Raw genomic sequence first — 27,132 nt, forward strand, 5'->3', positions numbered from 1 at the left:
TCTCAGATTTTGTACTGTTTGTAAAGTCTCACTTCAAATGACTGTTAAGAGGAATTAACATGATTATTGTCTTAGTACAGGATGGCATTGAATCAAGCTATGCAGTGCAAATAGACCAGCTGGGTTTTGGTTCATCTTGTTGACAGACTATTCCCAAGCACAACAAATGTGAGTGTAGTTTGCTCAGATCTTTTAATATTTTCCAGTATATACCCAGACAATGATGAATCTTTGTAATTCTTTGTCAAAGGCTACTAAGGCTCAGCTTTTGTGCTTACTGAAGAGGAAAGACTGATATTTTGTAATGTTAAGAAAGTAACAGGATATGAGATCAATAAGATTACCTCTCATTCTTTTGAATTCTAAAGGCACAGTGTGATTAATTTTTCCTCTCATAACAACCCTGCCATTCACGAGATAAATCCATGAAAATGTCATTGTACACTCTCGATCACAAGCATATTCTTTCTTACTTAAAAGGACCATCCCTTCCACAATATGCCAAGCAGTTTGACTCAAGTCCTTGATAACACCCAAGTCCCTCTGAACATCAGCACTTTTTTCAAAAACATTGTTTTTCTATTTTTATTACCAGACCACCGAGCACAACTACAAGGAGCATCTGCCACAAGAAAGCAGCATCCAACACCAAAGACCTCTACCATCCAGACTATGCTCTATTCTTGCTGTTCCCTTTAGGAAGAGGCAGATTCACCCTTCAATCATCAGGCTCCTGAACTTGCAAGGATAGCTTCACTCCGCTCAACTCTGAACAGATTCCGTATCTTATGGACTCACTTTCAAAGACTCTACCATTCATGTTCTCACTACTATTTATTTACTTTTTTTTTGTGTATTTGTGCAGTTTGCCTTTTTTTGCATATTGGTTGTTAGTCTTCCTTGGTATGTACTTTGTCATTGATTCTATTGTACTTCTTTGTTCTACTGTGAATGCCTGCAAGAAAATCAATACTCAGGTACTATATGGGGGTATTCGCATCATTTGAAAACACATTTACTTAGAACTTTGAGAATAGGTTGAATCACAAATTTTCCACTCTATTTCATCTACCATGTCCTCACTCACTTAGTCAGCTGTTCTCACCTCCCCGAGCCTGTCTGCACCCTCCTCGACTCCACTCAGCCTCCAATCATACACAAAAGTGGATATAATGCATTTGAACCCCCAAGCAAATCCTTAACGTGGATTATGAACAATGGGTGTCCCAAAAATGTTTCCTGCAGCACCTCTACTAATTACAACCTTCAAACAAAAAAAGACCCATTTATTTCTGATACCTTTTGCCCATTTTATTATAATGTCCTCAAAGTCATAATCTCCAAAATGGTTAACAGTTTGTGTGGCATGTAATTAAATGCCTTCTAAAAGTCTAAAGCACATGTCCAAAGGTTTTCAAATCACAAACAAGAGAAAACCTGCAGGTGCTGGAAATCTGAGCAACACACACAAAATGCTGGAGGAACACAGCAGGCCAGGCAGCATCTATGGCTGAAGTTTTGGCCCGAAATGTCGACTATACTTTTTTCCATAGATGCTGCCTGGCCTCCTGAGCTCCTCCAGCATTTTTTGTGTGTTGTCCAAAGGTAATTTTCCTCATCTATTCTACTTGCTACTTAAAGCTCTGATGGATTTCTCAAACATGATTTTCCTTTCATTAATCCTTGTTGGCCTTTACCAAATTCCGTTATTATTTTATAGCTCACTGCAACCATTTGCTAAATAATGAAATTGCACTTTTTTCTCCTCAGTCACTAATGTTAGGCCATCTCATCTTCTCTTCCCATTTCTCCCTACTTTTTTTTAAATGGTGTGGATAAATGTGTTACTTTCCAAACTGTTTTAAAACTGTGGAATTTCGGTACAGGACAATCAACCATCATCTCCAAAGCCACCATATTTAAACTTGAGATAAGTCATCAGGTTCTGGGGATGTATTAGGTTTCAGCCCCCCTTTTTTAAAAAAAAGCTAAAGGGTAACAAGGTGAAGCTATAAATGACAAAAGGGGTTTTTTAACAAATGGCCCAGCCACCTATATTTATAATAGTTAAGTAAGTTGGATCCTACTTCATTTATTTACAAAACATAGCTCCATTTACACGTTTATCCAGTTATGTTATATGGCTCAGAAGGTTGGACAATATCTAGTAACATGAGGAAATGAATTGTAGCAGCAGAAATGTGGAGGATGCAAAGAATATCATGGACGAAATGAATATCTAACGAGGATGTCATGAACAGAGCAAACACAAAAAGAGAAATAATGTATAAGATCATGAAAAGGCAACGTAACTTCATTGGGCATGTGATTAGGAAAGAGGAGTTAGAGTACACAGTAATTATGGGAAAGATTGAAGGGAAGAAAACAAGAGGAAGGCAAAGACAAATGATGATGGAGACAGCAACCAGAGAACTGGAAATAAATACCAATGAATTGATCCACTTGACCCGAAACAGGAGTGTGTGGGCCATGGCAGTCAAAGCTCAAACTGGGCATGGCACCTGATGATGATGATAGTTCCATTATTATCCAGTAATTTGTTGGTGAGTGAAATGCAATACAAATTACTCGGATGTCCAAAATGTACTAGTAAATTTTTAGCTGGTTATGCTACCAATAATAGGGAAATGCATTGAGATGTATTTTCAGTTCTTTTCAATACATAAAGAATTGACAAAAAAAGTCTTTCTTTTCCTCTTGTACTACATAATAGTAATTTACCTTTTGTTTTGCTTTCAGTCTCAGTAAACCCAGCAGCCATTCTTTCTGAAGGTTATTAACATTTGATAAAATAGTCAAAAAAAAAAACATCCCAGACACAGGAACAGGGGTTAGAAATATTTGTTAACAAGAGTATTTAAGTTTTATATTTTAATGTGTGCTCTTGATATTTAAGTATTGAATTCTTAATCTTGTGATTGTAGTAGCCTCATAAGCATGGCTAGTACAGGCCCTTCTGCCCAATTGTTCATGCCAATGTGATGCCTATCAATGTCAATCCCACTTACCTGCACTTGGCCTACAGTAGACCCCTCTACTCCTGTCCTATCAAAGTACCTGTCCAAATGTGTTTTAAATGTTCTATTTCTATCACCTCCTCTGTTCCATATAACCACCAGTCTCCGTGTGAAAAACTTGTCCCTCATATAATTAATTTCTGACCCCCCACATTAAAGCTCATGGTGTATTAAAATGAGCGGATAGCCCAACTTTATTAAGCATTAAAGCACTCAGATGTAAAGGAAAATTTATTACCACTTATTTTTACATATTACATTCCTGTAAACAAAATCCGAACATAACTTTAGGTATTCTATTGAAACAAATGACTGTACTTTGGAATCAAAAGAACTTTAGTATTTCATCCCATAATATTTACACGTTGTTCTGTTTATTTCTTACGTGAAGAGATAGTTAAAATATTTTAAATTTGCCATCTAGCATTAGAATGTAATAACTATCCACCAAATTGTAACAATCATGGAATATAAGTAAGGATACTCAGTTCTTATTTTTAATTGAATTAACATCCCCTCCCTCCAGGTTTTCTAGTTTTTTTATTACTTTGATGAATAACTCAACTTTCTAAACCTGACTGTGCATGCAATGATACATGAAGTTCATAGAATATATCAGTGAGTGAGAATTTGCATATTTGTCAAAAACACAGGGAAACAAATCAGAAACTATTAGTTCCTACAGTGAGGTACTGTGAACTTCGTAAAATAATTAGTCTCAAGGACACAGATTTTTTTAATATAATTAACTAGTTTATCTTTAATGAAAAGGGGTTTCTGTTGGCACAGTTTTACTATTAAATAAATAAAGCATTTAGTCAAAACCATCCATATATACTATACAAAATACTGGAAGATATATTCAATTAAGGATACTGCAAAAACGTGCTTTCAGAATGGAACATTATGAACTGTGTCACACAAGTAGATTTACAACTGAGTGGTACAATATGTACTCAATACAGATTTAAATTTAAATACTGTTCTTATACATGGCTGTCAGAAAATATTATACATTGGGAATGTACACAAATGTGTAAGATATATTAATGATGGAGTCATGATTGCATTAAACTTTGATAACACAGGGTTACTAATTAAAACACTAGGACACAAAAAGCCAATATGCTTAGCAGACGTGTGATTTTTCAGTCCAATATATATTCCATAAATACAAAGTATATTTAGAAGGGAAGGACTGCTAAACAAGCAGCACTCTTAACATACCTAACAAGATTCAACTCTGTCTAAGTCCAAATAAATGAAACAAGTTTTGTGGCTTCTAATTTCTTCATAAATCTGAAAAGAATCTGAAAAAGCATTCATAACGTTTTCTTCGAGATTGATGTTGTAAATAAAACAATACAATCTTAAACATGTTCTTCTATGGTCCATGAGCAATGATAAAATTGTTCAAGGCATTTGTCTTTCATGCCTATATGTTTCACAGGTGTGAAATAAAGTCCAATTCACACAGCAATGTACCTCTTGATAACTTTGAAACTTTGGGTAAGACATATATTTCAATATGTGTTAATCAGTATACAATTGTTGTCTGAACTGTCGGCAACAAAGCCAGCCCTCCATGTTAAATAATCAATAGAAATATATCACCAACTTCCAGTAGTGAAAGTTTATTACACGATTTAAAAGCAAAGAACTTTGATTATATTAATTAATGCAATAGATTTTACAATTTGCTTCTCATTATAGTTAGATACATGACAATTTTAAATTTAAAATGCAAAACCATGAGTAAGATCAACTAAACTTTCACTGAAATAAAAGACCAAATCTGATTTTTCTCTTACATTTCTTGTCTGGTAACAACCAAAGCTTATTACTATCCTATTCCTAGACTTAAAATTATCATTTGAAATGATACATTTATTGCTGAGTGAATAGGGCTGGATACTTAATCGTTAGCAGCAGCATGTAGTGATTTAGAATTTCTTTGTAGTAGAGCTCAAAGCGCCAACCATAGAATAACCAGGATATCTCATTCACTCCAGACCTCCTTCCATTTGTGCAACAGACTCATCACATCTGACTCATGACAGAATTCAGCAAGTCACCACTGTGGGTAGGATATCTTCCCCTGATCAAGTCCAATGCTATTTCAATAACTTTCAGAGACACAACTTCAAAAAATCGTAATGGATACACTATGTCCCGATTTTCACAAAGAAGTCTACCATCACCAACAGGCAAACGTTTCCAAAAAATATATATTCAAACCACAGTTTTAAGAGAAAATGCACCTGAGATAGAGTATATACTTGCCAACTTCTCTGAAATGTATAAAGGGTGTCCGACCTTCTGTGTTACTCAGTCACATCATACAGGGTTTACCACTATAGTTAACTAAAGCTTTTCTATTTGATGGCAACAGACTGACAGAGTTTGTGAACAATATTGGGATTTACTTGCATATGTATGCAACTCTCACGCTTTGCACTTTAAGCAAAGTCAAACACATAAATTACACCACCCAAAATTTGATGGTAAACCTCTGATCTGCACTAAAGTAAACATACTGGCAGAGGAAGTTTGGAAATTACATCCACAGTACTGGCTATTCAATTCACTCAATGCAAATATACAGATAAAATAAGGTTAATCTGGGCGATACACCATTGTTTTGGGTATTCCAAAAGCACAGCTGAAAAACATTCAATCAATAATATTTCAGAAATCACTGAATGTAAGCAACCAGATAAACTGAGAAAAGTTGCATCAATAATGGAATCAATTTCTCAGAACACCGAACAGTGCTTCATCTCCCCGTCTTCAGGCTTCCTCTCAAAAGGTTGCAACAAAAATTTCAGCCAAGAAAGAAGAATTTACAGTACAGACCTATATTAACTGAAGAGTTGGCAAGTGTGGTTAATGTGAATCTTAATACAGAAAATATATCACAGAAAGTCTGGACAACATGAAAAAGTTACATGTATTCAGAACAGTAAAACCCCCCGTGACTCAATTAATAGGTTAAAGAAAATAAAATCTGAATTAAAACTAGAGGTAGCCAGCTGTTCAGAAGTCTTTTAGTTTCACTTCATGTCATTAGCTTTCACTGCTCATTTTATAATTAACATTAACAATACTGTATAGATCAGTGGTCACAAAATCCAGTCATAAAACTCCTCTTCAAATTGGATGCTGTGGTTTTAAGTTCCTGTTGAATACCCTGTCGTGCTCTGCTCATGTCTGGTAGAAATGATGGTAGTGGTGATGATGTTCGTGATGGTGATGGTGTTCATGTCTCTGAACAAATCGACCAACATGCCCTTCATACAGCAGGAACGATGGCAAATCCCTCACATGCTCCTGTTCTATCACTCTAGAAGAAGACTGGAAGGCTTTGTACACTTGGTGACTATCTTTAGCCCTCTGCTTGTGTTTTTTATGGTTCTGTTGATGCTGCTGACTGAGTTGCATGGGTAGACATGGAATATTCGTGCCTGTGGCTACAGGGGTAGAGGTCATTGGCATATAAGGGCTCTGCGAGATCTTGTTCTTTCCAACCTTCCCAGCTGCTCCAGCCACCAGTGTATCTTTGCCCAGAGTTTTGGGAGATTTAACTAAGTGCTTGCCGATGTCCTGATTGCGTAGTCTTTGCTGCAATTCCATCATCCTGTTGTATGAAGAATGGCTAAGATGACTGTATCCTGGATCGATGGTTTGAGACCTCCTGTGGTGACCGTACATGACTTCAGGTTCATGGGAGCGAGATCTGGTTTGATGAGAAATCTTCACAGGATTTTCTTTTCTAGAAGCCACAGGAGGTAACCCTGCAAGATAAACATTTGCATTAGTCTGTATCTCAAGTAAAGTTGTTATATCACTGGTATTGAACTTGAATCAACTTTGAAATGTTTTTTTTCCCCTGTTTTGTGTGTGTGTTCTGTTTTCAGTTTTTTATTCATCTGGTTTACTCCAAACCCTCTGATGAGCATTTCTCTGAAATCCTTTTCATGGAGGTGTTCTTTGTAATTCCCAGTGCTGACAATACGGAGCATGCAATTTACAGAATATATTCTTTTGTCTGATACATCCTGGCAGAATATCCAAACTGCAACAGAGATTTGCTTCCATATCCCATCTCTAAATATTCAATGTCACTAACCAACTTCTTATATAAATGTTACTAATCACATTCACTTTAAAAAAAAGGGTCACATAAATTAGGAAGGTTCCAGGTTTAACACTGAGACTTTGGTGGTGAAAGAGAGAGAAAATGCAGAGAGCGAACGAGTAAAATGGAGACATGGCTGAAGATGGGGAGATAACATGGGCTGCAGATTTTCCAGGACTCTCTCTGCATTCACAGCTGTCCTCAGCAGTTTATTTCAAGCCGCTCTGTCCCCCTTGCACTAAAAAAGCAGCAGAGTTGGAAATGGATGCTCATTTAGTGACAGAAACCAGCCACAGAATGATTAATGACTTTGATTGAAATGGAATAGACATTTCCCTAATCAACAACAGCTGATGAATTCTATTGGCTGACATTAAAAACTATTCTTTCAAAGAATGCATGTAGCTTTGCCACCAGGCAGCAAACTTAATGAAGTCTTCACCTCCAATGGTCTACCCTGAGGAAAATACCAAATATTCACTCTCTATTTAATTATCATATATTAACCCTAATTTTTCTTGTGGAACTAACTTCTATCATCAAGGCTGCAGAGTTTAGATGATATACAAATACAGTTAATTCCAGTTAATTAGGTCATTGGATAATCAGGGCAGCTGATTATTTGGCACAACTTTTAAAGAACAAAAACTAATTGAGAAAATAGCCAGATTCCCTTAGGTTCTTTGGGATACCATGCCACTTTATTGGGGTGAGACTATTGCTGTACAGTTTCTAACTAGTGTCAGTCCCGGGCACTTGTGTCACTGTTAGAATTTACACTGAACTCAGAACGAGTAGTTTTTATATAGTGTTAGTTGCATGTGTTTGTGTTCAAAATGTGGTGATTTTTGTCACTGATAGTTGGCAAGAAATAACCAGTAACACAATTCAAAACAGTTTTTCTCACTGTGGTTTCAAGCATCGAGGCTTAGAGATGCCAAAGACAGCTGGGAATGAAAATTGAGATGATTTTACGACTTCAATAAGTTAGAAACTATGAAGAATTTGGAAGTATCAACAATCACTTTGAATGTTGCAATGAAAATGAAGATTTGGAGAATGCAATCATCAAAAGCGCCGTATGAAGATAGTCCAGTATCTACAGTAGGTCTACATTGATTTTGTTTATTTACAGTCAATCAAAAAGAATATAACAGCATACACTGGAGGAATTCCTCCAACGATAACTATAAGGATCTATAATATGTTCTGTATTTTACTTAAATCCATAATTTGTTACTCAGTTAAACAGCAGTTTGTCTTTTTTTATACCTTTTTAACTGTTTCCATAAAATTTCTACTAATTGGGGCAGTTGCTTATTTGGGCCAAAATGTACTGGTCCCAATTAACCAGAATCCACTGGATATAAGAATTTTAGGAGAGCAAATAAAGAGTGACAACACTAGTACATGCAAAAGTAATTCAAGGACTAGACTGTCCCAACATACCTGGTCCAAATTTTGAGGTGTAGTTTTCTATCCCTGCCAAGTCAAGATAGTGGTTTCTCCTTTCTGTGTTCTCATCAACACAGTGTTGATGGCAGCTATCCTGCTGAGGATGCTGGTCACTATTGTGACGTCTGAGAAGAAGAGGAAATTACTTATGATTAATACAATCCTTTGCATTCAATCAAAATGCAGTATTAGGTAAGTTCTACTTCAAACTCCAACATACCCAGTTAATCTTAGGCTCCTGCTTAATTGTGAAGAAGTAATGCTCTTTAAAACTATATAATGCTCCAGAATAATCTTCCTAGAAACCTCAGTGACAATATAGTCATTGCAGGCCACACCAGGCGTCTCTCTAGTTGTTGTATCTTCCAGGCCCACAGTGAACGAGAGCTGCATTCCCCATGACTGGAGAGGTGTCACCTAAGACCCAAAAAAGCGGGATCTTCCAGTGGCCACCCATTTTAATTCCACTTCCCATTCCAATATGTCCATGCATGTCCTCCTCCACTGTCGTGATGAGGCCACACTTAGGTTGGAGGAACAACAACTTATATTCCATTTGGGTAGCCTCCAATCTGATAGCATGAACATCAATTTGTCAAACTTCCAGTGGCTCCCCCAACCCCGCTTCACCATTTCCCATCCCCTTTTCCCTCTCTCACCTTATCTCCTTGCCCACCCATCGGCTCCCTCTGGTGCTCCTCCCACATTTTCCCTTTTCTTTCTTTCACGGCCTTTTGTCCCTTTTGCCAATCAACTTCCCAGCTCTTTACTTCATCACCCCGCCCCCTCCAGGTTTCGCCCATCACCTTGTGCTTCTCTCTCCCCTCCCCCCACCTTTTAAATCTACTTCTCAGCTTTTTTCTCCAGTCCTGCCGAAGGGTTTTGGCCCGAAATGTAGATTGCACTCTTTTCCATAGATGCTGCCTGGCCTGCTGAGTTCCTCCAGCATTTTGTTGGGTCTTACCCAAGACTGAGGCTGTCAGCAGTGAGAGAGAGATGGCAATGATAGATACCTGGGGGTGATGGGTCAAGACTTAGTTGCATTCGGATAGAATAAACAAAGTAGTAGGCCAGGGATACTGGTCAAAGGCCAGGATTGGAGTCTGGAGTGTGGATCACTGACCTGAACTGGGTCCCCAGCAAGATGAACAGTGGGTGAGTGGATAATGAACAGGTAAGATTTTGGGCAGATAGATAGGAGTGCAGTGAGAGTGGAGACTGGAGAGAGAGTAAAAATTATTAGCTTAATGGAGGGGTGGGGGTGGGGTGGGAAGAACCTTTTCAGCATGAAAGGAAAGGACTGGATAAGGAAAGGCCAGTCATGTAGGGAGTGGTGGGACATTGGTAAAGGGAATGATGGATATAATGAAGCTGGGTGTAAAGTTTAGAAGATAAAAGTTTGGAATTTGCCAGGGTGGAGTCCCATGCCTGCACTGTGCTTACGTGCACCTAATGATGCTGGCTCTGCCCAATGACAGTTCTTCCAAGAACAACATACTCAATCTTCTCCAGCATTGTTCCAAAAGGAGCACCGTGTATGGAACAACATTTAATGTATTTTAAAAACTGGAAATCAAGATATGTATATTGATTCCAGGAATGAAAGGGTTAACATATGAGGAAAGCTTGATGGCTTTGGGTCTGTACTCGCTGGAATTCAGAAAGATGGGGGGGGGGGGCGGGGGATCTCATTGAAACCTTTCGAATGTTGAAAGGCCTAAACCGAGTAGATGTGGAAAAGATGTTTCCCATGGTGGGAGAGTCTAGGAGAAAAGGGCACAGCCTCAGGATAGAGGGGCACCTTTCAAAACAGAGATGTAGATAAACTTTTTTAACCAAAGGGTGGTGAACTTGTGGAATTTATTGCCATGTGCAGCTGTGGAGGCCAGGTTGTTGGGTGTATTTAAGACAGAAATTGTTAGATTCTTAATTGGACATGGCATCAAAGGTTACGGGGAGAAGGCCGGGAATTAGGGTTGAGGAGGAGAAAAAAAAAGGATCAGCCATGATTAAATGGCGGAGCAGACACGAGGGCCAGATGGCCTAATTCTGCTCCTATGTCTTATGGTAAACAATCTCCCTACTGGGAAGTAGCCGGTTACACTTCTAAAGTAATGCAGAGTGTCCTGGGTCACTCCACAATGGGAGTCTTTGCAATTACGTACCTTTACATGATCTCATTTGTAAGGCTTAGATGACTTACAGCAAGATGTGGAAAAAGGATCACTGATCCCTTTAATAGTTTTAAGGACAGGAAATTTTTAAAAAATCGGTACTAAACACACAGGAAGAATCTAATTGGCACTTGTTTGTTTTTTTTTAAAGGTTCAGAACATTGGTTTACCTGAGAGGAGTGCGAGTTTTCTTCTCTGTATTCTTTGATTCCTCCACACATTTATTATCAGCTTTTTGCCATGGGCTGCTAACATCTGAGGAGGAGGAGAAAAGGGAGTACATTAAATTTTTGGGTGGGGAGGTGGAGTTCTGAGTTGTACAGATTCTCACAAGCAACACAATTCAAAATTAAAATTGTAAATACTGATGTTAAAATGGAATGAAGGCTTAGAGGCATGTCATAAATTTGTCCCAGTTATTTATCTACTCTGAATATTGTAATATGCCATGTAAGATCAATAAATATCATGTATAAAAATATTCTAAACTAACTCAGTTATGCCTTCAAAGGAATTTGATTTGCACAAAATGACCTCCTGTTCAAAGTCATTGCTGTTATTCATTAAGTGCATTTAAATGGCTTTCCTTATGATAGACTCCAATGCGTTTCCGACCAGGTTGATAGGCCTATAAATCTAGAGGTCAGGTTTCTTGCTTTTATTCCAAGAAATAGAATGTAAGTGATTTCCAATCTTAATGAGCTTCAAAAAGAAAAATCAGCCACAATTCCCTGAACTTCTCCTCTCGTTTCCTTGTGCTGTTGGATGCATTCCATCTGTGCCTGTGCACTACCAAATAATCAAGGGTTCACTATGTCCACAATCTTTAAGTTTCTCTGCAAATGAAATACATTAGCCCTACTTCCAATTACTGGAAAGGGAATACCGTTAATGCCTGAAAAGAAGAACACAAATCTCCTTCTCAGCACTTTTCCCTTATTTTGAGCATGATGCTGTTCTTCATTAGTACAGTATGGTATTATGCTTGCTGCAGACAGACATAGTAAGAAACCTCCCTTCTATTCCATCAGTATCCCTTGAAATTTTGTAACCAGTTTATTTAATTGTATATGTTCCAATCTCCCGCTTTGATTGATCAAATAGTCTCTTTAAACATCAAGGCGGGAAATTCAAAGCAACAAACATTTCGGTGCATTCCACCCACCCAATCCACAGTCCCCCCCCCCCGACACGCGCGCGCGCGCACACACACGCGCACCAGAGTTAAATCAGAGCCCTGTATATTGGACTTCAAACCTCAGTGCAGAAACCTCAATCTTCACAATGTTCTGACTACCAGTTAAAGTAATTTTATTTTGATTTACCAAAAAGATAGATCTTTTTATCTATTAACAGTTATAATTAATGAATATCAAAATATATCAGGTGTTGGAAATTTGAAATAGAACAGAAAACATTGGAAACACCCAGTAAGGATCTACAACCTGAAATTTTAATCCTGAGTCACGGAGAGGTAAGAATAGTACAGCACAGAAACAGGCCCTTTGGCCCAACTTGTCCATACTAACCAAGATGCTCATCTAAACTCACCTCATTTGCCAACATTTGGCCTATACCCTTTTAAACCTTTCCAATCTATGCACCTGTCCAAATGACATTTAAATATTCTTATTTTATCTGCCCCAACCACTTCCTCTGGCAGCTCCTTTCATCTAAATACCAGCCACTGTGTAAAGAAGTTGCTCCAAAGTTCCCTCTTAATTCCTTTCCCCTTCATCTTAAGCCCATAATCTCTTGTTGGTGATGCCCTTTTTGCTTGAAAAAAGTGTGCATATTTGTCATCTCCATCTCCCTCATGATTTTGTACAATACTCATCACTCTTTTCACAGATGCTGCCTGATGTTTTGACTGCTTTCAACATTTCCGTGTTTGCATCACTTACAAATATTTTGCCTGGTATAAAGGTCTTTCACTTACCGGCCTGGCATGCTTGATTGCCTTTCTTCTTCTGGTTTGCATCAGGCGTCACAGTCAGCTTTACCCGCAGTGTTTTACTGCTACTTGCAGAGTGGTTCACAGATGCATCTACTACTTCGTAGATAGTATGCAGAAGACTAGTGATATCCTGCAAAAGTATTAAGCAAAAACACTTTAGTATTCTTAGCAATAAGGTTGCCCAAATTACAGTATGGTAAATAATAAATTTTCAAATATTTTCTTATGCACAGTAGCTTGTGTGACTAAAATATATTTAAGTATTTGTTGAAATTGGTACAAGGAGGAAAAAAATGGATGATTTCATTTGTTATAGCTTAATATTTGGGACACTATGAATGCAAATATTGTCAAACCTGACAATGTAGTATGACTGGATGAAATCAATCTCCTTATTTTACGTAGCAGTATTTCAACTCATTTTCAAATTGGCCACTTGGAAGGAGATTGTCAATCAGAGAAGAATCTTTTATGAGCAAGATCACACCATGCTCATATCCTGTGCAACTCATTTCAAGGTCACAAACTACTTCATTAAAAGCACATGCAAGCAGATATTATTACCAATAACATTTCACTAAAGTTGCAGTGCAAAGTAGAATCCATTGCTGGAAAGCTGCTGTGTTTGGGCTATTAATATATCAGCAATGTAAATGCTATCCCACTGTAATGGATGATGGACGATAGCAGACAATCAAATTGTGCACAAAGTTGTCTGGTTGACAAATATTGCAAAATCAGAAACCAGTTCGAAGAAAAATCAAGAAAGTCATTCAAAACAATTTTAACATTACTATATAGGAACTACCAAATAAATTCCTCTAGGATCAGAATTCGCTGTCATGTACTGGCAGTGACTAACCCCATTCACAATGCAACAGTAATTTGTGTGCAATATGTGGGGCTGCTTTCAACTGTGGAACTATAAACAATGAGGAAAGATGGTGAAGGATGGGGAAAACACAAAAGGAAGGCTGGATAAAAACAAGAAGATAGGGAGTACAAGACTTTAGAAATTCTGAGGCAAAGATTTGATTTGATGTAATAAATAGATTTTGGAAAAATCACTGAAACATTCCCTTATGGTATGTTTTAAGATTTGAGATTGCAGGTCTCTCAGTTCTGGACCCAAAATTTTCTTCAAAATTAAAACCAAAATTTCCATTTAGCAATCCATGATATGTGCCTCAATCCTCAAGCAGAAATTAAGATCTGTGGCTAAATATTTATTACATTGATTGATCGTGAGAAGGTTGGCAGCACCAGATCTGTCACAGAATGCTTGCGGCGAGCAGGGAATACGGCCTCTTGAACAATTCTATCACGAGTGCTATTCATTCCCATATCTGTTTTCAAATACGGTGGATTCCAGTTAATTGGGATACATCAGGACCAGAACATTTTGACCCAATGAAGCGTCTGCACCAATTAGCCAGTTTCATAGAAATAGTTTTAAAAGTATGAAGTAGGCAAACTACCATTTAACTGTGACAAATTATGTATTTCAATGAACTACAGACCAAATTAGAACACTACCAATACTATAAATCTATAAAACTGTACTACTTCCTAATAAATATCGATAGAGAAGTTGATCCTGTGTATGCTCCCAGGTTCTTTTGATTGACTGCATATGAACAAAATCAGCACAGACAGCTAGTGCAAATAATGGACAGCCTTCATACAATGTTTTTGATAATTGCATTCTTCAAATCTTCATTTTCATTATAATATTCAAGATGATTGTCGATACCTTAAAATTCCTTGCATTTCCTAACGTGTTAGTTAGCATACTGAAATTGTTTCAATTTCTGGCACGTCAGCAGTTCTGGAATACTTTACAGCTTATTTCTTGACAAAATCACTGCGCTTTGAGCACAAACACACATCTGACACTATTTAAGAACTGTTCACTCTAGGTACGGTGTTAGTGTCTAACAGCTATGCAAGTGCACGCAAATGAAGCTAGTTGGAAACTGTTTGGCAACAGTCTCCTGCCCCCAATTAAGTAGCAGAGTGACCAAAATAAATGAAGAGAATCCCAACTGTTTTCTTGATTAGTTTTAGTTTTCTAAAATTTATCCCAAATAAGCAGCCGTCCTGATCAACCAATGACCCAATTAACCGGAATCCACTGTACCTGCAATTAGATTTAAGTACTGCAAATATTTCACAGGCCCTGAATAGTAAACATAAAATTGGAATTGGAGTATATTTTTTAAATGCAAGTAGCACCATAACCAAACTAGTGGAATAATTATTTGATCCCTCTACGATAATCTATATAATCCAAAAACACAAGAAAGAAAATTTTTAGTACTGCTTATCCATAAGAACATTCTACAAATGAGATAGGGCCAAGGCTTTCCTAGCTGGAACAATTTAATTCATAGTCAGTGCAATATCAACTCTTGATTTATTAATGTAATAGAAATACAAACAAGACTTCCTCTGTGTTTAAGTACATTCTTCGTTTACAAGCTTTTTATTTATACTACAAATTACACTGCCGTCACATACAAATCACCAGACAATTCCAGCAACAAAAAGTTTTAAATCGCTTTAAGCAGTCTGCAAAATATTTTTCATGAAATTTATATAGTTTGTAATTTTAATTTCCATTTATTTTAACTGAGATCCCTGTGAAAATAATTAATAGCTCTCAGTTGACCAAAAAACAATCAGCTGGGCCTTTGAGTGAAGCACAATAATAGTGAGATTACTCTGCAATTTTTAATCCATAATGTTTGCTAATTTATTTTCTAATAAACACAAATAATGATAAAAATAGGTTTTATTGGGAGCTGACAAAGGTTAGCATTACCAATAATTTACAAGTAATCTGCATTGATACTAATTCCTAATTACTCTTCCAGTACATAAATTTTGACAGCTTCATTCTTCTAACATCTGTTTCGTAATTAAATACAGTGCACCCTAGTGTTATGGCCAGGTAATGGAAATTCATTCCTATGGAATTCACAAATCACTACCAAAAGATTCACTTTTACTGAACGTATGTTGTAAGAAAACTAAATGAACAGAAATGCAAAATATTTTGTCAATATTTGTCAAAGATTCACATTATAGAAAATTGCAATACACTCATTCATTATAAAGTCACAAATCTCCAATTATGTGGGGGCGTAATGTATTAGTTAAAAGAAAAGCTGTAATTTAAATAAATCTTTTGGATCAAATGCAACTGTAAATGAATGCTCAACCATAAATGGGAATGTGATGACAAATCTTAATTCTTTATACACTGTGATTTCTAGATGGACGCCTTACTGAAATTAATTTCTATCAGTACAAAAGCAGAGCAAAAAAAGTTATATAGGACTGTTTTCATGACACCTTTTAAATAAAATTTACTTTTACATGTTATGGCAAATTTGAATCACAAACAGTAAATCTGCATGTAGCTCACAAATAGTTTTAAACAAGTTTAAGAACCTCTTCAACAAATTTGTTCAGAAATAATAAAACATTATCAATAAGGTTTTAGTGGCTCAATAGAAAATATTGGACATTAATAAGATCTTACTTATAAGATGATAAAAGAAAGGAGCAGAATTAAGCCAATCAAGTCTGCTCTGCTATTCAGTCATTTCTGATTAATTACATGGAACAAATTATTCTTTCATCCTACTTGTTTAAATATTAATGAATTAATTTTGCCATCTCCTATGTAGAGCTCTTGGTTCCAATCTGAGTTAGGCATGCTAAGAGCTACAGCTTCACTATAGTGTCTACTGAAACCTACTAAGAGCTCCCTCTGCTTCCAGCAGGTGGTCTCACATATTTAAGAGAAGCTGAGCTGAAAGAACCAGCTAAAAAACATCTGCATATCCAGAGTCTTCCTCTGTTGCCAGAGATAAGTTGCTACATACAATGTAGACTGATAGTGACTAACTGTCCTGTCACATTCAATTTGGCCCAGGTCAATATAACAGATTGGACCCAATAACTACAGTGAAATATGAAATCTTTTATTATTTTACATAGTTAATTTATTTCCAAGCATTATAAATCTATGATCATCTGGGATATTTTCACTGGGTTTTTATGACCTGTAAAAGATAAGCTTGATGGTATTTCTGCTCCATTTCACCAGAAATATTGTTATGGTGATAATTATTTCTAACCTAAATATCAACACATGCAGTTCCACCAGAACTTTTCAAATGAAATAAATATGTGCAAACATAGGCAAACAGAGGCTTTCCTCCCTCATGAAGCAACATGATTTAGCTGCAATAGCACAAAAGGAGGAAAATGTGGAGTTTTAAAATTAATTCCCCAAATAATGTACAGAAATTTAAAACTCAGTATCTATTAGGAACTGAATATCAGTATACACTCAGCAGTCATACATACCCCTAGATTATCAAGAAATGACCAAGTTGTAGATGAACAAATCATTCTCCAATGCTCATAAATGTTAAACAAAGGAAGATATCTACTAAGTACTGTCTGAACCAAAGCCTCCTGTGAACATCAGCAGACTCTGTGTATTGAATTCACAATGATCCGTTACAGCTATAAACCAATAACAATCTATCCTGAATGAAACAAGTCTCTGTGTGAGTACTCAGTAATTCAAACAACCATTCATTGCAATGATCTGCTCATGATGCATTTTATAGTTGTCAAAAGTTTCAATCACATTGAAGTATGCTACTTTACAATTCGTATTCAATTGAAACAGAAATGTTTTAAGACAAACAATTATTTAAATATATCTTTTTGAAATGCAACAAAATATAAAGCCGATTATTATTTGGTTATATTACCTCACGGGTGACTTTTCCATTGTTATCGAAGTCATACAGAGTGAATGTCCACTCCTGCCTGTTGTCATCTTCTACGGATACATCACATTCCAACTCCTGTAAAATGCAATGCAAGGGCTACTTGAGACTTTCAGCACAAAGTCTTGACAATTCTGCACTACAATAGTCACCAAATTGGAAACTTTGAGAGAAGGCATTATCCTAACAATTCACTTGAATCAATGCCAAATAGATACCTTTAGAGTTGATATAATCTCATACAAATAAATTGCAATATCAAAAATAATTATTCACATTCACCAATGTATGCATTGATTCCTGATTAACAATAACTGACTTACAATAAATTTACTGCTTATCTATGAAATGAAAGGTATATGGTTAATTCCATTTAAAAATCTGTATCACATACTCAGCAATTTTATATAAGTAATGCAAATATCAAAATGAAACACGTGTTATTTCATACAGTGTGCTGAAGTGCCAGAAATTCACATGTAATATAGTGGTGTCTTCACATTCAAATAGTGGTATTCTCCATTTCCAAAAGTGACTCAGGTGGAATGAAATTTGACATATGCTATATTACATGATTAAGCTATGTAACTGTTGACAAACTCCTACTCTCAATTCACTGCATTTTTGCTGGAATTATATAATGTACAAATTAACAGAACTATTTCAGATTAGACCAGACTCATCTCCCACTGCTAAACACGGAAGTTTATGACATGATAGAGTGGCCACTATAAAAGAGCTCTGTTCTCCATTATCTAGGTTTTTGAGAAATTTCCAAAAATGATGTTAATTGCTGATGGATGTAGTTGAGAAATTATTTCTGCTGGTTAGAGAATGAATGATGTCTAGCCTTACCAGACATTTCTCTATCACATATGTCACTTTTCCCTGCAACATTCCTGAAATGTCATCACCTCTCACTTTATCTGAAATTTTTTGTTTGAATACCTCCAATTCTGATCTCATTTTATCACTGAGAAGGCTCTGAAAGGAAATATAAATGATATCTTGCTTTATAACAAAACCGATCTATCTCTGCACATCTTCCTCAAACTACCTGTGGTCATTGACAAAATTGACCACAGCACATTATGTTATTGCCTCCCCACTACTGTCAGGCTGGATTTGACAACTTGTCGCTTGTTCCATTCCTAGGTTCCCAATTTAAAATGGAGAACCAGCTGTGATAGTTTTAATCCGCTTCTAAAATTATTACTTCTGACTTACTCCACAATCTATAATTGACCTTTCCTACTTCTCATCTTTCAGCTTTATCTTAAAATGCAACATCTATTTCTACACGTATGCCAATGACACCTTTCCATAAACTCTCATGACTCTTTACTGTATCCGAAATTCCTGGCAGCTTGCCTCACACTCAGTATTGTTGGGACAGATATTTTCCCAACAAACAATTAGAATGTCCAAAGCTTTCACTTTAAGCTCCCATAGCAAAATTTATCCCATGGCCATCAACATCAACTTTATGCCTGATAACTAGCTGAAACAGGTCATTCATTACTACAACCAACCTTTCCCTTTATGCTCTATATTCACATGGGGTAATCTAAAATGCATGTTTGGATTCACACCACTTCACTTACCCATTGCCTATACCTATTAACCTATAATTGCAATGTCCATTTTTAAAAAAAAATTTCCACCATGGCAGCATTCCCACCAAACCTGTACCATTTCCTCCAACACTATTACATTCCAAGACTGGACCATTTTCAAATTCTAAACCTTGAACTTAATCTGTTCACCACACACAGTAAAACTTTCAGCTGCTGAGATCTTGACTCATGCAATTTCCTCTCCTGAACCTTTTGGCTTTTTTTCTTTCATGATGACCTTAAAACTTTTGTTTATCTGCCCAGAAATGTGACTCAGGTACTCTGTTTAATAATACTACTATGAAGCACTTAGTTCAAGGAGCATAGTAATGGAAATCATTGTTTTTCTTATCTACATACCTACAGTTGAATGGTTCAGAGATTATCAGGAAAAGCAGCAACTGATGTTGAATCAATTATTCATTTTAATATGACTTTAATGGATTGATTAAGGGAAATGAGTCAAAGGCACATTCACATCACTGACAGCAAATCACTGAATGTGGAATAGACCAGAGGGGATAAGTGACCAAAGCCTATTCCAATGTGGATCTGAGCCTGCAACAGTCAAGGTCCAAGCATTCCAAAGAACTGAGCTGGGAGGCAATCACCCCAGTTATTCCATTCCGTGGCCTCAATAACCCCAGTTATTCCAGTCTGTGGCCTCAGTGATGATCATTCTCAGAAGCTCCACAATGAAATTGTGTTTGAAGTGCCTCAGGTTTATCATCACTATCTTCCAGTCCCTTCTGATTCTGTGCTTGTACACACGCACATGTATACACACACACACACACACACACACACACACGTATGCATACACGCACGCGCAGACACATGCGCACACACAATCCAGCAGCGACAACTAAACAATGATCATGGCTGATTTTTCACTATCTAGCTTGTAAATACTAAAGATTATGCATGTGGCTTTCTTAGTCTATATGTCAAAATTCCACATTGGAAGTTCAGGTACTAGCCTTTAGAAGAGCTTCTATTACAACTATGATATTGAGTGGCAATTGCTTTCAAGTTAAAAGTATGTGTCTTTGCCTTTGTGGTCTACATCATTAAGAATGTACTTCATCAGAAAGGCATGGAAAAACCATGTTAAACAGATCTACTTCCAGAGAAGGTCCTTTATATGTCAGTCCACATTAGTGGAATTCAGATCCAACCTGTAGGTTAGATCTACTATAACATAACAGCCATAGAGGCCAGTAATGATCAGCACGGGCGCTGCTTCGAATTCCTGAATTTTAACAGGTCAAAGGTTTAATAGCAGCTGAGACTCGAGTTCTGGCCAGTGCTAATGTCAGAGTGCCAAGATCAATATCCTAGAGCAGGAATATTGCCAATCCTCAATGCCAGCCAGCTGGAAATTGACCTGTGAAAATGTATCATCCAAGGGTTCTTTTCCCACTGAAGATCTAATCCTGTATTTAAAGACTTATCCAAATAGGAACAGCTTTTCCCTGAAGAAGTACTGAACTTCTAATTGGTTATTAAAGGACAGTCCTATTAAAAGAAAAAAAAATTAGCTTTATTTGTCACATGAACATCAAACAGAGTAAAACGCATCATTTCATTTGGGGACTTCACCCATATTTGTTTGAAGAAATCCCTGCCCAATTATCTTCAGCGTATAACCTGGAGCATCAGAGGCCCCGACACACTAGACCAGTGTTACACTAAGATAAAGAATGCCATGCCCAGACCGCATTTCAAGAAATCTGGCCACTTGACTGTCCTTCTCCGACCTGTATACAGGTAGAGGCTATAAAGCAAACCTTCAGAGATTAGAACAACAAGGAGGTGGTCGCAGGAGTCAGAGGAGTAGCTACGGGATTGCTTCAAATCGGTGGACTGGGCCAGGTTCAAGAACTCATCTGTGGATTTGAATGAATACACCATGGTTGTCATGGACTTCATAAAAACCGTCATAGATGAGTATATCCCCAGAAAATCATTCAGAGTTTTCCCCAATTAGAAGCCCTGTATTACCATGAGATCTGCACTCTGCTGAGGGCCAAACTGGAGACATTCAAGTCTGATGACCAAGAAAGTTACAAGAGGTCCAGGTATGGTCTCTGGAAAGCCATCTCATGGGTGAAGCGGCAACTCTGGTCTAAACTTGAATCAACGAAGGATGCTCAACAGTTGTGGCAGGACAGGATCACTATCGCCTTTTATAAAGTAAAATCAAGCAACATAGGCAACAACAGGGCTTCACTTCCAGATGAGTTCAATGGCTCATATGCTCATTAAAACATACAGGAACTTTCACAAACTCCCCAAATCCCCAACGATCCTGCGATTTCAGCCTGAGGCCGATGTGCAAACAGCCTTCAGGAGAGTGCATCTACAAAAAGCATCCTGTCCAGACAGGGTATCCAGCCAAGTATTAAAGACCTGTTTTGATCAACTGGCTGGAGTGTTCACCAAGATCTTTAACCTCTCAGTTTAGTGGTCTGAGGTACCCACCTGCTTCACGCAGGCTTCCCCTCATACCATTGCCCAAGAAGGACATGGTAACCTGCCTCAGCCACTGTTGTCCAGTTGCACTTACATCCACAGTGAAGAAGTGTTTTGAGAGGATGATGATAATAAAACACATCAACTCCTGCCTGAGAAGCAACATGGATCTACTCCAATTTGCCTATTACTGCAACAGGTCCACAGCAGATGCCATTTCATTGGCGCTTCACTCAACCCTGGAACACCTGGAGAGCAAAAATGCTTATATCAGAATGTTCTTTATTGACTATGATTTACACTAAGGTGTAACTTCTAAAGAGGAAAAGACAGTGTATTTGGCAAGCCGGTGTCCTAAGCAACAAGGATGTTACTCATGCATTTAAGACTCCAGTCATCACTTAATATACACCATCATGATATATGATTCTCACTCATTCAATGCTTTAACGCCTTCTTCATTATTGCAACTTGGTCTATGGTGCGACTCCGATGGTAATTCTCAGTTTTATTTATGGTTAGCAAGAGTTGGCCACACCCAAAATTTTGGCTGTATTCTCAAGAGATGGTAAATGTGTGCATACTAATACCCAAACTACAGCAGTGGTGAAAATTGTTGATACAGAAGCCTTCAGTCCAAACATTAGTGAAGTTTGAAAGCGAGTTCACCAAATTATACCTCCCATAGCCTATAACTGGGCTACTTGTTTGATGAATATCCTTAACATATATCTATTAATTTTGTAAATTGCTGATGCTTGACATAGTCAAGAAAAAATGAGCCAAAGACATAAATAACGGATTCATTATATTTTCCTATTTTTATAAGCTTCCTTATACTGTAACTTCTGAAAGATAATGTTTTTTTTCCCTTTCCCTCTCCAGTTTCCTTTTGCAGTGTTTCATTTTGTAATAGAAGTAACTCTTATTGTCCATGAGGTGTATATAAAGTGTTTCAAAATAAAATCAGTAAGAGTAAAATTTCATGTCACTTGGAGCAGAGATGGATGAACGGAAGGAATCCACCCTTAATATGGCCAGGTTTGCCTGGGAACCACAAGTGATCTTTTGGGAAATATTATTAAGTTCACATGCCTTTATGTCTTTCAGTCAGAAAATTCAGAGGATTCTGAGATTTCCCTTGGAATTCTAGCTCTTCTAACTTTAATTCATCCATCATTCAGCTGACTAAGGCCCAAGCTCTGAAACTCCAATATATAAATCTGTCTGAGTTTTCCACCAAAGAAGCACAGCACAAGGTGAAGAAGTGGCACCTCATCCTCTGACTGGACACTTTACAGCCTTCTGGACCTAGCAATGAGTTCAACAATCTGAAATAATCAGCACTTTCATTTCAAATTTCCAGCATCTATGCTTTATTTCTCAGGGGGCTTCTGTCCTGCTTCTCCCATTTACACTTGTTCTGCTTGTCCCATTTACTCTTACACCAAATTGACCTTTTATCCACTTAAATAAAGGCAGAAGATACTACAAATATCTGGGCAGGCAACATCTGTGGAAAGAAGAGTAATATTAGTCTTACAGGTTGAGAATATTTCACTTGCCTTGATAAAAGAACATCAACTTGAAATGTTAAACATGTTTCTCTCTCCGCCAATGCTGGCTGCCCTACTGAATATTTGCAGCTTGTGACATTTTCTCTTCTCGGGCTTCCAGCCGGGAACAGCTATCAACTTTAACTGTTGCTTCAATGAGAAACACTGCCATCTTAATCATGGATGATCCCAGGGAATTTCTAGTCCGGTGGTATTTATACCCCAGCCGTCTGTTTGTCCTGATTGATTAGTCCTCAACCAATCAGGTTTACGCTTTCCCACCTTCTTTACAATTGAATTCTATTTCTTACTTAGAAAGACAGTATTGTCTTTATTAAAATTCCTTTCCTTTAGTTTTATTTCAATGGCTTCCTTTGCCATGTGGTTCCAAAAGCCATCGGCATGGCACAGTAAGTTTCGTGCCATCAAAGTCAGTCCTATGGCCATTGCAAGAATTTTAATAAAGACAAAAGGTCACGCTCTAGATAAAGAACTGGAATCTCTCTGGGGTATATAAAGGACCCAATGACACCACTTCAAAGAAGAAGCAAAGGCAGGTGGTGTGGGGTAGAGGAAGATGTGTGGTAGTTTCCCCAACATATTATCTCACCATCTTGAATTGTACTTCATCTTAAATCTATTTGTAGAAACAGCAGTATAGAAATTGATGCCTCTATTTCTCATGCTACACAAGAGCATTGGCTATAAAGGGGTTTGTGATATTATGAAAGGGATATGGAATGAGTCACATTAATACAGGTCTCCCATGTATTCTTTTAAATTATTCAGAATTACTTTGAATAAAGAATAGTATCTTTGTCCTTTAAGATTCTGCCTTGACAGAATTAAAGGGGACACATTTTACATCTCAAATGATAGTATGGAAGAGGCAATATTGCTACAGCTGTCTAACTCTCCCTAGATTTATTTACATTGAAGTTTCACATTATTGGGCAAAATCTAAATTAGCCACAGCACATCAACTGTCCTGATGCAATATTATGATGTCATAGTTCAGTATGTAATTGAAGTTAGAATATCTATCTTTAGCATATAGAATTTACCTGAAAAATGAAACAGATAACAAATTTGCTTTTTCCCTTTGCAGATTATAAATTGGATAATGTGTGAGTGAATGCAGTTATAAAATATTCATAATCATAAAATGTCTTCAATCACACACATTTCCCTTCAGTTTCCAGCACAGTAAAACCACCAAGATCTTTGACTCATACAGGTTACACATTGTTGAGCAGACATAACTCACTTCAAATTTCAATTGTTTCTTCATGCCAGTCTGTCCAGCTCCCTTTTCCATCTTCTTCTCATTTGTACTGAAGAAGCCATCCGTGGTCTCTGGAGGCAGGGCAACTTCAAATGACAAAATCAAAGATTGCGTTCGTAGTCAGGTTCATTCCGAGAGATAATTTCAATAGATACATTCAAAAGTGGTAATAATGTACATTTATTCATTTTACATACATTTGATAAAAAATATAAATACTAATTATAAATGTTAATATCTAAAATATAAAACAACTGCAAAACATAGTAAAATACGTTAAGAATCACATGTCAAGGGTTTATCATAGAAAACACAAAAGAAATAAATGTTCCACTTGTGTCTCACAATGCAACAAATATATAACCCTAACCAATCCCCCAATTCCTCACAAATTTTTGGTCTTTCATTAAAAGTACCCTTTCCTCATCTGCACAATGCAGACAGTATAAAGAATGTTGCAACAACTTTCATAAGTTCCATAATTACTTCAATTAGATTTAGATCAAGTGTCAAGTCCTGAGCTCAGCGCTCCAACATAATGATTTGACAGTATACATAGAAACACAAAATCACTACAGGAGAACAATGGCTTCACCAAGACCAACAAACCTTCTAGATGATTTTTCTAAACTTTGTTCTGCAGAATCTTACAAGACCTTAGCACAGTAATATAATTCCTGCTGTTCTAAAAGATTAGATTTTCTCAACTTAAATCATTTGCAATATTTTGCATTTTAAAATAAATTTACATTTATTTTTCCCATTATTTATTGATTGATTACATTTCAGCGCGTTGCTTAAAAATGCAGCTGGCTCAAATATTCAAGTGTATTCTATGGCACGGTTTAACTATACAGCCCCGAACATCATTGACAGAATCTAGCAGGCAGCCCCTGGATACCCGTAAACTTCAATGGTACTGTTGTGACAATGTTCACCAGGTCCTGAAACGTGTCTTCTAAGCAGTAGATTTTATATTTCATCTGTGATCTAAAGTTAAGAAATCAAAGCTTAAAGGTCTTTAATTCTCCAGCAAAAAGATCTAGATACTTACTGTTCATCAATAATTCACCCCTGAACCCATAAGTGACTGCTTTACTTCTTAAACTTAGTTAATCCATTCCTTCAAACAGTAACTCTCTATTTTCCTTATAGAAAAAAAATTCAGGCATATTTTCTTATAAGTCAGAAGATTGATTGAAGTCTTTATTATTGCAGTCTGGGGGACCATTAGGATTAACAGCATTAAAGGGAGAGTCCAAGTGGCACTAATGCATCAAGTAAGCAACTTTAATGTCATTTAAACAATTCTGTAAACAATCTTAAAAGTTGTCAACAAATACAAGTTGGCCACTGTAAACTGATACGTTTTTCCACACCATTCTCACACTGCGAAGACAGCACTCATTCCAGGATACAATTTGACATATACCAAAATCTTCCATTACCTCACCCAAAGGGCAAGACCTCACATGCTATTGGATAGTACAGCAGAAACCCTGGCTGACTTCTGTCTTCCCTAGTCCAAGGACATGGATTAGGGAGATTTGTATATAAATAGATCCTCGTTCTTGCTCATATAATAGCACACAAAGAGCCAAAGAACTTTTTCCAAATCCTTTTATTGGATTTTAGTACCCGTATTCTCTTGAAGAATGTAGTCTTGCCATCATAATTACTTATATTAAAATATTTAAACAATCCAGTTTAGTATTCTTTTTGTTGAGTTGATACTATAAGCACTATTTTGCTTTATCTGTCCGAATTACAACAAAAATGATTAGGAGGGGTTACTGAGCATCCAACTTCAGCTGAGTTCCATCTATTTCCCCAACGAATATTCATCACTAAAGCAAGTTTCAATACTCTTTCTCAGGGAAAGAGAATCGAAAACTAGAGAGGATAGGGTGGGAGGGAAAGGATTTTAAAAGTGACCTGAGAAGCAATTTCCTCACACAGAGGGTGGTCAGTAGATACAACAATATCATTTAAACTTTGACAGGCACATGAAAATGTTTGGAGGGATAAGGCCTAAATAGGATTGGCCTAGATGGGGAAATTGGCCAGCATGGACAATTTGAGCCAAATGCTCTGTTTCTATGCTGTAGTGTTCTATCACACTGTGACACTAGTGATGAATTACATTCAAAATTGAGCTGTTCACAGGTTATCAAGATCTTTGACAATCACCATTAGGCCCAGAAGTTCCCACTTCACATCATCTGCTCCGGTTTGACCACAGTGAGGCAGTGCAAAGGAGTCAGTTCTATAACGCATTTATCTTGACTTGCCCAAGCAGCTGCACATAGTGAGGTAGTATGGAAGTTAACATCCTACACATGGTAATTGTGTGTGTGAGTTACACAGTTAATTGCTTGGTGATTAATCTCCTCTACAACAATACGTTGCTCAGGAAAACAAATAAAACTGCAGTTGCTGGAATTCATTTAAGAATCTCAGGGTGGTATACGGTGACAAATAGCCTCTGACAATCAAGTCCAACTCCTAGCCTTCTCGTGTGGCTTAGCCTCTAAGCCCAGTGGAACTGTTTCTACTGACAGGAGAAGGGGCGAAGGCGGGTCCTGGTGCCTTAAAACCAGTGCTTCGGGTAGATGGAACTCGTC

At 37.2% G+C, this 27,132-nt stretch overlaps 1 protein-coding gene across 1 annotated transcript in view; it reads right to left on the reverse strand.

The window, feature by feature from the left end:
• Positions 1 to 3,791: 3,791 nt before the first annotated feature.
• The window catches only part of nkd1 (NKD inhibitor of WNT signaling pathway 1), a 98,319-nt gene continuing 74,978 nt past the window's right edge, over positions 3,792 to 27,132 (reverse strand). The window contains exons 5-10 of the mRNA XM_072279162.1: positions 24,491 to 24,594; positions 17,559 to 17,654; positions 12,745 to 12,892; positions 10,976 to 11,060; positions 8,626 to 8,756; positions 3,792 to 6,832 (exon numbers count right to left, since the gene is read on the reverse strand). Coding sequence (XP_072135263.1) covers positions 6,243 to 6,832; positions 8,626 to 8,756; positions 10,976 to 11,060; positions 12,745 to 12,892; positions 17,559 to 17,654; positions 24,491 to 24,594 — 1,154 coding nt within the window. The 3' untranslated portion in view covers positions 3,792 to 6,242. The remainder of the gene's footprint in view (positions 6,833 to 8,625; positions 8,757 to 10,975; positions 11,061 to 12,744; positions 12,893 to 17,558; positions 17,655 to 24,490; positions 24,595 to 27,132) is intronic.

Source organism: Mobula birostris, chromosome 15, assembly GCF_030028105.1.
Source record: "Mobula birostris isolate sMobBir1 chromosome 15, sMobBir1.hap1, whole genome shotgun sequence".
Lineage (NCBI taxonomy): Eukaryota > Metazoa > Chordata > Chondrichthyes > Myliobatiformes > Myliobatidae > Mobula > Mobula birostris.